The 12,653-nt window shown below is 30.0% G+C and overlaps 1 protein-coding gene across 18 annotated transcripts in view; it reads right to left on the reverse strand.

The window, feature by feature from the left end:
* LOC102676760 (protein unc-13 homolog B) overlaps nucleotides 1-12,653 on the reverse strand; it is a 352,205-nt gene that overhangs the window by 48,278 nt on the left and 291,274 nt on the right. For 15 of the 18 annotated variants that reach the window (XM_031514136.1, XM_031514142.1, XM_006608811.2 and 12 more), the window contains 2 exons: nucleotides 8,947-8,955; nucleotides 5,716-5,793 (listed from right to left, as the gene is read on the reverse strand). In XM_031514136.1, coding sequence (XP_031369996.1) covers nucleotides 5,716-5,793; nucleotides 8,947-8,955 — 87 coding nt within the window. The remainder of the gene's footprint in view (nucleotides 1-5,715; nucleotides 5,794-8,946; nucleotides 8,956-12,653) is intronic. The other 3 variants (XM_031514167.1, XM_031514164.1, XM_031514151.1) reach the window with 1 other exon arrangement.

Below are 12,653 nucleotides of genomic sequence, written 5' to 3' on the forward strand. Positions count from 1 at the left end.
TGTACGTGGGTGGATAGTACACGTTGCGTAAATTTCACGATGACGAAGGAAGGAGTGTGCTTGCGGGTGTACATATTTGTTGTATCAAGGAAGAAGAGTGGAGAGGGAGATATGTTTGATTTTGCTTCACTTGGAAAAGATAATTGTTTGCGGAGATCTTCATTTTGTTAACTTGTAAAGGAGATGGTTGTAATAGTAATAGTTATACCATGCACTTCGCGCATAATAGAATAATTATATTCCTTTCAATTAATGAAAGGTGAACTCATGTCTCTTTATTATTTAGAGATATATCGTATTTTCTCTCTATCTATGTTGAAATTTTTAATAAAATTGTAATAAGTTTGAGATTGGAGATAATTTTTCAATGATTCTTCGCTTGATCTCGAAATTTATGCAACAAAAATTCTTTCGAGATGTAACATATGCAGTCGGTCATAAATATCTATTCTTGATTTAATTTAATTTTACGGTTTGTACATAAAAAAATAATTTATCTTTTCACGAGAATTCTCTTTGAAATCAACTTTTAAATTTTTGTTATTTTTTCATATTTTTTTTTTCCGGGTAATGAAACAGGTAATTGTTTTACGATTTAAAATTTTGTTTTACAACTCTTGTACAATTACGAGGTTATATATATATTAAAGATTTCACACGAAACAGAATTATCATTGATTTTTACTTTTCATTTTGACTTTTGAATTATCGAAAGAACAACCCAAGATATCCAAAATCAATGCACGTCGCGCGGCAAATGAAATTCGCCACGTGATTCAAATATTTCGAAGAAGCTACTGCGAAAAGTAACTCTTTGCTTTTTATTTTTCAGAAAAATGAATTTCATATTTGACGTGCACAGGCAACACAGATCGATCTTCCTAAAATTCGCGCAGTGATAGGAGCGCTACGAGGAGAACATAGGATCTCTATTTCTTTCGTGTCTTCGTAGGGTAATAGAACGGGCTCGAGGATACTCGAACCCTCGTCCCCTCGTTCTTCTCTGCACGATTTTTATCTTTCTCTCGTCTTTCGACACTTTCGAAACTGACACTTCCTCGGTTGGATGATCGACGAACGACAAAAACGTTTACTGGCCACATTTCTCTTGTGGCGAAAAAAAAAAAGAAAAAAAAAAAAAAAAAAAAAAAAAAAAAAAAAAAAGGACCTAAAAAAAACCAAAAGATTTTATTTCTCCAAACCATAGAAAAAAATTTTTTTTTTTTTTTTTTTTTTGCTTCGAATAAATCGATATAATTTTAAATAAAAATTTCATCTTCCAACGTTTCGAAAATAACGATTCAGACTCCCGTTCCATCGAAATAGCCTGCAAATACTCGAAGCAAAAAAAAAAAAAAAAAAAAAATTTTTTTCTATGGTTTGGAGAAATAAAATCTTTTGGTTTTTTTTAGGTCCTTTTTTTTTTTTTTTTTTTTTTTCCCCTCTTTTCTTTTTGGGCAAAAAAAAAAAAAAAAAAAAAATTTTTTTCTATGGTTTGGAGAAATAAAATCTTTTGGTTTTTTTTAGGTCCTTTTTTTTTTTTTTTTTTTTTTTCCCCTCTTTTCTTTTTGGGCAAAAAAAAAAAAAAAAAAAAAAAAAAAAAAAAAAAAAAAGAAAAAAAGGAAAAAACACAACAACAAAGTTTTTCCTATCGATTCGATGAATGTAATCCTTTGGCTTTGTTTCGACTCGCTTTTCTTTTTTCCTTTTTTTTCAACCAAGAGTTCGAGAGAAAGAGAGAGAAAAAGAGATGGAGGGTGAGCACACGTTCTCTAGATGTCGTATTACTATTGGAAACGCTCTGCAAGGGGGTGTAAAAAAGCATCGATCCGCTAAAAAGCACTATAAAGGTAATGTCGTGAGTTCAGGATGTTCCACATATTCGTTCCATGTTCGTTTTTTTTTTTTTTTTGCTTCGAGTATTTGCAGGCTATTTCGATGGAACGGGAATCTGAATCGTTATTTTCGAAACGTTGGAAGATGAAATTTTTATTTAAAATTATATCGATTTATTCGGCGGCTATTCTTATTTCGGAAAATGCTGCTACGTTGTTGCATATATATACATATCTCTTTAAATCAGATCCTCCCGTGATCCTTTAACCCTTATCTTTAACTGACTTTCATAGACACAATGGAATCCTATCAATTGTACAACACAGATAGATCTTAACCAAGTCAAATTTTGAATCTTTAAATTGTGATAGAAGAACATGCTCTTCTTTCGATTTAAATTTTCAGAAATAAATTTCAATATACCGAATGATCGAATAAATTTTTTGATAATAAATAAGATTTTCCAATTCTTACGTGCGTTTAATTAATTCATCCAATTGGATGAATCATTCGATTTTATAAACGAATTCAAATATTTCCAATTTTTATCCGATAATTTACTTATTAGCGATGAAAGGATAAAAAAGATTTGATGAAGAGGAATTCGTCATCAAACGTTTCGCAAATCATGAATGGATATCGGCGGCTATTTGCAAATACACGACGAACATGAGGAACATCCGACACTCATGACCAGGAATCGGACTCTCCTAGCTCTATCCTAATTTATACTCGGTTTACATGACCATTGTAGCATCTCATATCCGCGAGTAACCTACACGTGACCCACATACATATACACACATCGCGATAATACCGCACGTTTCAACCGCTACGTGGCGCTCACGTTTGGCAATGCTCGCGACGAGTGTGTACAAATACTTATTATGCAGATATGCGATATATTCGAAACGTTCACCCTAGCCGCTAAAGAGAGATAGAGAGAGAGATAGACAGAAAGATAGAAAGAAAGATAGAAAGAAAGAGAACGATCTCGTCTAGATTCGCTACGAATTTTGCTTTTTCTCGCAGAACGTGTTTCAGATTAGAACAGAAAAAAAAAATAAGTAGAAAGAGACAGAAAAGATAGATAGAAAGAAAGAGAAGAAGTGATAGAAGTAAAGCAAAGAAATAGAGAAAGGAAGAAAGAAAGAAAAAGAAAGAGAGAGAGAGAGAGAAAGAGAGACAGGTTGGGCCACACTTACGTGAAAGAAAATAGCGCGTAAATGAGGATAAAATGCAGCACAGTTCATGTGAAAAGAAAAAAAGTTATCAGAAAAATAATTATAGTTTAGTTTAGCTTCGTCGGCGAGCTATCGTCGCTGGATAACGCTTGGATATGTTTATTTTGTTTATTATTTCGTTATCGCTTAAATTTTATGATGACGCGTTTCTTAATATGCGTGTTTGATTACAAACAATCATGAATTTTCGCCTGTTATTCATCGTTACAATAAACATGGGGAATAATTCGTTTTCGGTCGCGCAAAATAAAATTCGCGCCACTCGACACCATTTTCAATATGGCAGTCGATCCTTAGAACCGCTAGATCCTTCTAATGACGTTTTCCTGAATGTGAATCTTGCTTCTTAAAATTCTGTCGATAAAGCGTCTTTCGAGATTACGTAATTTTTATTTAACCTATTTTTACTTTTCTCAGCTCGCCGTGATTGAAATGTTATTCCGCTTAAAATTATTTTTAAGTATTTCTATACGACACACAGTTCGTTTTAATTATAATAAAAGCGCTTAATTATTTTTCAGAGTGATGAAGATATGAAAAAGTGAATTTCTTTTATAGATTTTTTTATTTTTTTTTTTATTTGTTAGGAAAAGAGAATAAATTTTTGTCAGAAATATTGTTTAATTCGCGACCAAGTTATTACGATTTGCTTTCAGAATTTAACGAGTTGGATAATATGCGTTTTTTGTATCTTTGAGAGAATTTTAAATATAAAAATATTTAGTTTTACTTAAGATATTATTGTTTGGTTAATCTGTATTAAAATTTTCTAATAGAGTTATGAGATATTTATAAATATTAAAAATGAATTAAATATTTCATCTTTTATACCTTCATCAGACGAAAAAATAATAAAATTTATACAGCTTATTTTTTAAGTATGGAGAATATTCTTAATATTTAGTTGAAGAAAATTTATTTTTCTTAAAATGAACATTTTATTTTCATTATGAATTATATAATAGCATTATAATAATTTATGATAATATTTGAAATACATACTAATATATATTACTCATAATTTGAAATGGCAAATATAATCTTTATATACATATTTTGTTGTCAAGTTTTAGCATAAAATACGAACAATTATTTTAAAAATTCTCTCTCAAAATTGAAAAATAATTTTTAAAAAAAGGAATACGAATATCAGAGATGCAAAAGTAAAACCATATCAATTTTTCTCTAATTTAATGATGAAATGTTAGCAAACATATTTCATTGAAGCTCAAATTTCAAGAAATTTCATAATATTTTATACCTTGCCATATATTTTCTTGCAAATTCAATACAATTTTTCTCTTTTTTCTCTGAAGTTTATCAAAATTTTAGAAATTATTTCAGGTTATTCTCATTTTTATTCACATTCATATCAATTTAAATAGTTAATATAAAAATTTTTTTATTTTTCTTTAATTCTTTTCTAAATATCGTGAAATATTTTTCCAAAGAAAGTTTCCAAACTCTACAATCTGTTCTAAAACCATAAAAATAAAAACTTATAATTCCATACAATTTAAAAGAAAATATACCCTAATCCTTTTAACTTTTTTTTCCAATCACCTCAATCTTTTCTCCAAACTTGAAAAAACAATCTGTGCAATTTATACCCGCATCTTCGCGCATTATAAAAATTTATCTAACGATCTTCGATAACGCATCAAGGTCGCCTATCGTCCTCACGCGATCCTCCAATCAATGTCGAGGAGACTTCTCGTCGTTTTTCTTTCTTTTTATTTTTTTTATTTTTTTTATTTTTTTTTTTTTTACGACACTCGACGAAATCGACACGATCGAATTTCATCGCGTTCCAACGTGCTATTCCGCGAATGATCCACGCTAAGATTGACTATCAAGATTCTTCTAAACGAGCTTCATTCGCGGATATTAAAAAAAAATTTCCCGACCAGTGAGAGGAAGTTTTAATTTCACTTCGCTTCCTCGACCCTCGACGTTTGCGCGGGAAACGCTTCCTTCATTTCAAAACAAATCTAAACATTCCAGGAACATTCGATTCCCTGGATTCTTTCCTCTCGATCGCGTTGGCAATCTAAGTTTTGCCTGGATCATCTTTCGTGTGTGTGTGCGTGTGTGCGTGTCGCATAAAAAATGTTTCTATTGTATCATTTTCATATATACATTATCACGATAAATTTTCTAATTTTAAAATATTTTATGAATAAATAAATAAGGAATTGATATTAGAAAATTGTAAAAAGAAGATAGGAAACTGAGATCGATCGATCCAAATGTTATACCTCAAAAATTTATCCTTATACGACAAAAATTTGATCCATTTTTCATTCTTTATCTATTTATTCTTTTCCCCTTCTTATTTATATTTACTACTATAAAATAACATCGAACGAGTTTCGCAAAGACATCTAACGCTTAATAAAAAATTACAACGATTTGAAAGAAAATTCTTTTAATCTCGATCCAGAGAAAGTAAATCACGTTTTTCACGCGAAGAACATATATTATAATTTCAAAAATTACGATCGTTATAAAATATTCAAATTAGTTCTCGCCGTTATGTATAAAGCGATTATAGATTATTTTATATACGAAATAGGAAACGCGATAGATGACGATGATGGCTGAAAAAGATATATGTTAAAGGACGAATTCTTACCAGCTCCTCGTCGTTTAAGGTCGCTCTTGGCACTGCCGAGGTTAGACCAGCCGCATTCCTCTTGGTCGCCGCCATTGTCTAAGAAAAGATAGAGAATTAATTCTCGTCTGATTCATAAGGGACGATGTCGTTCAGTCTATCTATTGTGTAGACAGAGATAAAGAGCGAGGAAGAAATGAGAATGACGAATTAGGAAAAGAAAATAAGAACGATGAAGAATATAAATGAGAGTAAGATTGAAGAGAAAAAATGATAAACGTGAATATATATATTTGCACAACGAGAGTATTATATAAAAAAGATACAGATCGGTTTTCTTTTCTTCGATTTCACTGAACGATTAAAGAAAAGAAAAGAAAAGAAAAGAAAGGAAAAGAAAAATGATAAATAGATGAAATAAATCGTACGTATATAAACGTGATACCGAGAATTACATTTGGCATAGATCTTTCTTGTTCCATTGATATTTTGTATAAAATGTGTACAATAATAAATTCTGCGCGTTGTTGAAACGTAATTGTGTGTAATGGAACATTGAAAAAAGAAAAAAAAAATTTATAAAGAAACGTATCATGCCAAATATATTATCGAGATATTTGTTATTTACAAATGTTATTTACAGCCACGGTAGATGTGTTATTTACATTGGCTTGTTTTCAAAGCCGTGCCTTCAGCATTTTTGTCGTGATCAGAGTAAAAGCTTCTCGATATCTAACGTAACAGATAAACTTTAAAGCAAATTTAAAGAACGAACTTGAAAAAGAAGATATTTCGATCAAGTGAGATTCAATGGGATCAAATATTAGGAAAGAACAATATTTATTAACAATTTCCCGAATAAACCGATATAAATCAATCGTAAAGTGAGATATTCGATTCTATAATTCGATAATAATAAACGAGCGTGAAATTTCATTCAATAATAATAAACATTTCATTGTATTTAACAAACATTGCGTAACAAACTCGACAATATTATATAATATTATTCGCATAAATATCACGAGAAACACGAAGATCGAGAAACTCTCTGCTCGAGAACGAATTCGCAACGTTTCGTTTTATTTGAAACCAAAGAAACACAAGTATTATCATTGATAAAAGACACTTAGAGAAATGTAGCAGAAATATATGCTAATATAAATCAGCCCCATAATTGAATGTACATGTACGAAATAGAAATAAAAAATGGAACGAACGCGTGAACGATATGGAGGATGTATAATCCGACAAAACTCGATGCAAAGTATATTTATAAAATATATACACTGAAAAAAAAAATAGATAAAAAGACAATGAACAATAAAAATCATAACTATGAAAAAAAGAAAAGTAACGAAAAAAAGGGAAGAGATATAAGAATAAAATGCAAGGGATGATGGTGAAAGGCGAATAGCGAGATAAAGGTGATGAATCTCTAGAGAATCTAATCCAATTAGCATATTGGCGCCTGGTTTGGCGCACAGTTGGCTAGATTTCAATTAAGATATTATGCACGGGGCCCCGTGCAAGTTGCATGCGCTACTGTCTTGCCTCTTTTGGACAGACTGCTAATTCGGAGCAACTAATTTCGCGCCTCATCTATAATATATGCTCTCACTCTCTATCGGTTTTTTCTACTTTTTCAAAAGCGTGTGTGTGTATTTACAGGCATTTTATACACGGGGCACCGTGCGATCTCTCTTTTCATCTTTCTTCGAATACAAATTGCGACGCATATTTTGAATTATACAAGGAATACTTACTTACAAAAGGAAATTATTGTAATAATCATATGTCAATATTTTTTTAATTGGACACATTCTTGTTATCGTTTTTCTTTTTGGGATAAATCGTTTTAACAGAATTATGGATCTGTTATATTTTTCTTGGATTTGGATATTTTTCTTTCTTTCTTTCTTTCTTTTTTCTTTTTTCTTTTTCTTTCTGTTCTTTTCTTGGAGGATAATTTTGCTGTTCCTTTCTCACTTTTTAAAAATTAAATATTATTTGTTGAGAAAGAAAAGAAATAATTATTAGAGAGAGAGAGAGAGAAAAGAAAAACGGGAGGAAGAATTTATTAAGAGATGTACTCGTTTCGTATCTTCGAAACTGTTTTTTCTTTCTTTTTCTTTTTTTTTTTTTGAAAGATTTAAAGACTTTTTACTCGGCTAACTATTAAGAAATTAAGAGATCCTTGTTTCGCGTGTATTAAACAGATTTGTATGTTCATTATAGGAATAGGGATATATTTCCCTCGAATCTTTTTACAATATTTCTTATAAAAATTTTCAATTTCAATTTCACAAATCTTCGTAATGAAATTTTGATTTCTAAAATTAATATATAGATTATTTAGCTTAAATATCTATGAATTTTTTATCTTTAATACACGCTTAAAACCACAATCTCCAAACATAAACGTATCATATTATTTATAACCTACTAATTACTAATATCTGCTCTACCCATACATGCGATCATCGTGGCGAACATTCTTTACGCGTGCAGGTACACAGAAGATTAAAAAGTATTAGCAAAAATAAAATCGACGATCCAATCGTGTCCCGACAACATCATCGATCTAAAACTCTTCTCTGCTACTTTTCAATCAATTTCAATCAAAATGTAGGGGGAACGAAAGTAGCAAAATTTGAAAAGAATTTTGTCGAATTTTTTCAAGAGTGTTATCGCAGACATAAATAGAGCATAAATACACGAGCAAGAGAACAAATTGAAATACAAATTGCGGACAATTGGCGAATGATTAAAAAAAAATTTGGTCGCGAGCAACGCTTTCCTTTTGGAACGCCATTCTCTCTTTGTTAAAATTACCATCCTTATAATATAATTATATCGCGAGACAAGTCTGTAAAAATTACTTGATCCTTTCCTTAGGTTAGAAAATATTCTTGTGAGTGATTAAAGTAGTGAGTAGTTAACGCAGTGACAAAATGGCGATCGTTGTTCATAGGTAGAACGTTGCTCGTGCATTTAAAAAATAAATAATCGCGCGGAAATAAACGAGAAGGAGAAGGCAAGCGAGTATATAATAAAGTATCGCAGATGCGAACAAAAAGTAAAATCGAGCAAAAATCAAAGGTGAGAAAATAATGGAGGAAAATAAAGAGAAAGAGAGAGAGAGAGAGAGAAAAAGGTGCAATATCAATGCATACAAGCTGAAGCATGCGCTACGTACGGCGAAACAAGCCTTTTTATTTAAACTTCGTTAAGGAGGCATTTAATTAGTACCTTCAAGACCTGGAGGTAGAGTTTTTGAGATTTTTTGAGAGGTTTTTTTCAGTGAGTGGTTTTGTTTTTTTCAGGTGTTCAGGTGGATACAACAACGGGCGCCACAGAGAACAAACAAAGAAAAATGGCATTATATGCCGGTTAGTACGTGTATCAATTGCAGCATCTTTCTAATTAATTTTTCTTTTTTCTTTTTTTTTTTTTTCTCTTCTAATACCTCGTACGTTATGGATAACAGATACATTTAGAGATTAGAGATATGAGAGAGGAATGGAATAATAGGCGTATCGATCTTTCCACCGAGATGGATAAGATAACCTTTCTCGAAAATTTGCACGTCAAAAACTGGACCGATTCATTCTCGTTATTTTACATAAAAATGCGATCTAATATGTAAACTGTAGCGTGATTTTTATTCAAAAATCAACACTTTTCAGATTTATTATTATTCCATCTCGTTGAATTTGAAAATCTAAAATTGCTGGATCCGAATTGTACATCCCTCCACCCCCACACACGTAATTTCCCCTTCCGAATATATCGAGAATTCCATTTAAACGCGAAAAATGAACATCGAAGTGATCGAAAAGAAGCGAAGACCCTGCCCCGGAACTCGGTTTCCACCAATTTTTCGAGGTTCTTCATCATCGATCGCCTTCGAGCTTTTGTTTCCGGTTCGACTGGGCGGGACAATGCACTTCTTGGATCGCGGAGCTCCAAGGACCAAGGTCACGACGTTACACAACAATCAAGAATAAAAGAAGGAGAGAGAGAGAGAGAGAAAGAGAGAAAAAAAAAATTGTCGAACATCGAACATATACAGGGGATCACAGACAGACGAAGTCGAGATTTCTAAAGAGGGTTGAAAATTCGAGCAGACTCGAGGATGGACGGATAACTTCGTGGAAGGAGAATAATTCCATCCTCCTCGAATCTTACTTATATCAGAGAAAAAAAATAAAAAAAAATGTATTATCGAATGCAAATTCATTTGGAAATGAAATTTTCGAGAAATTTTCTTGAATTATTATTTTTCGTTATTAATATAGTAAATTAAAATTGAATCGTAAGAGGATTATTATTATTTTCGATATGATATTCATCAGTGAAAAATTTTTTAATAGTAGATTTTTAAATAGTAAGTCTCGAAAGTTTTATTTCTCGAATGTATTTGCACTCTAATTTCGCCGAAGTCCATCCGCATCGATTGCACTAGACTTCACACAGAACATATACGCGATTAGATCGAGCGAAAATCGATATGTACTTTTCATTAGTGGAACTTTGTTTGGCATTGAGAGAAAATTGAACGTTAGGAAATTATAGTTCTATAGAGTTATTTCTCTAAGTATTGAAGATTGTATACATAAATTGGCATGTTTTGTAGGATAAAATATATGTTAAATTAATGTTGTAAACGTATATTGATTAAACGTATTTCATTATTTAATTCGATTTTATTTTCTCTCTTAAATGAATATATTATTCTATATTTAATAATATAATAATTATTTTTAAATGTATATTTTGTAATTTTAATATAATGATATAATTAAAAACTTTAATCAAATATTTTTAAATAATGGCAGATTCAAGATTTTAATTTACTTTTAAGTTAAATTTAAACTAAATTACGTTGCTTTTGTTTGCACATTTGTAGAATAATAAGAGAGAAGCATTTAAATTAAAAGATAGAGTATGATCATAATATATATATATATTTTTTTTCTTTTTTTTCCCCTTACTTATTTTTTACCCAAATCGTTAAATATATTCTGTTCCTTTTTTTTATCTTTGTAAATTCATGAGCAAATGGCATATAAAATTTAACCAACATCGAGGGATTTTATCTTGGTTTTCCACAAATGCAAAATTCTCCCTTGCATTTTCTTTATTCGAGATATAAACGGTTAAGTATTAATATTACCCTTGACGCATAAGAAGTTGAGGCACGCATTTGCATGGTTCAAATAATCAATTATGAATGATGCAAAGATAACTTTCCTCAAAGTCGTCTTTTTTTAGAAATCGTAACGTCTTGCTTCACTCGCAGTGTAAAAAATTTCAAGTATTATTATCTAGAGAATAAATTATTTACAAAATTTAAAAAACGTAAGATATATTTAAAATAAAATAAAAGTAATTAATCAATTTCTTTTACAATAAAAAACTTTGAAAATGTCCTTTTGAATTTTTAAATTGATATAGAAAATAGTTACCATTTATGTATTAAATTCTTTCCATTTTAGATTTGACAATTCAATATTATTTCATTGACTTTAATTCTGACTGAAATTCTAATTCTTAAATGAATAAATATATAAGTATAATTAGTTAATAATTATGTGGCGCTAATATCGCATCACTAGAGACCATTCTGTCATCATCATAATTTCAAACTTTCATTAAGCTCGTTATAAATTTAAAACGATATTTATAACGATAGAAATTGATTCCAAATATAAACAGCAACAAAAAAAAAAAAAAAGAAAATTTATCATGTGTCAACAAAATGTCAAAAATTAATTTCACAATTTAAATAATTAAAATAATTTAAGTCTGACCGAGTTACTTTGTCCCATCTCGTGCCATGTTTTTTTTTTCAAAAAGCTACGAGAAACATAAATAATTACAGTAATTGAGTAATGAGTTTCTTTTTTTTTTTTCTCAAAGTCAAATAAATATTTCTGCTTTTAATAAACGAATAACGATCGGGTCGCGCTTTTAAAAGTTTCGTTTAAGTCGTCATGTGAACACGCAAAGCTTTCCAGGACCAGCAATGGCACGTGTGACGTAAGCTCGCCGTTTTTTGAACGTCCTCTCGAGCACGCAGGTAATTACATGCCAGGCACCGTGTTGGATACAGAATTCTCGTTCGAGCATTTCCACGCTCGGTTTTCCTCGCAATTAACATATTTTTTTATGACACGAAATCCCATTCTCGAGAAATTTCTATATAATTTTCTCCTTGTGTCGGATGGAATGAATTATATAAATAAAAATTATTACAAATTGTTACAGGAAGAATATATCGTATCGTGGTGATTTTTGAAATAATTTCGTGAAATCTTTTAATATAGAACGAAAAAAATGTTTTCTTCGTGTTCAAGTAATATTGCATTGTATGATAAAATAAATGATTGAAAATATCTTGTGAAATTTCTGTAACTGAATTTAAGATAGAATCGAGAAATTTTCTATGAATTTGAAATTTTATAATGAAATTGAAAAGTTAAAAGTTCATAGATAAATTATAGAAATAAAAATTTTTGAGAAAGAAATGTAATAAATCTTTAATTTGAAATGACGATGGAATATATAAAGAACGAATAATCGATAAAATTTTTTCGAATAAACAAATAGTAAAATATTTTATTGCGAACAAAGAAGAAAAATAAAATAAATATTTTATTTGAATAATAGTTTGTTTATTTCATACGATTTAATCCTACTTTGAAAAAGCATTGCGTAGAATGTTCAACATTTAATTTTTAACAAAGATTTTTTTAAAATTAGAACTTTGTTATTTTACGTTCGAATAAAATCGTATTCAATTACATTTTATTATTAATTTCGATTGCAGAGCTTCGTAGTATACAAATTTGACATTTTTATTTTTCGACAAACATTTATTTTTGAAATCGCTTCAGGCGAATTTTTATATTTGCCGTATCGTATGTGACTCTTTTTTTTTTTTTTTTTTTTTT

This window comes from Apis dorsata, unplaced genomic scaffold, assembly GCF_000469605.1.
Source record: "Apis dorsata unplaced genomic scaffold, Apis dorsata 1.3 scaffold_44, whole genome shotgun sequence".
NCBI classification, from domain to species: domain Eukaryota; kingdom Metazoa; phylum Arthropoda; class Insecta; order Hymenoptera; family Apidae; genus Apis; species Apis dorsata.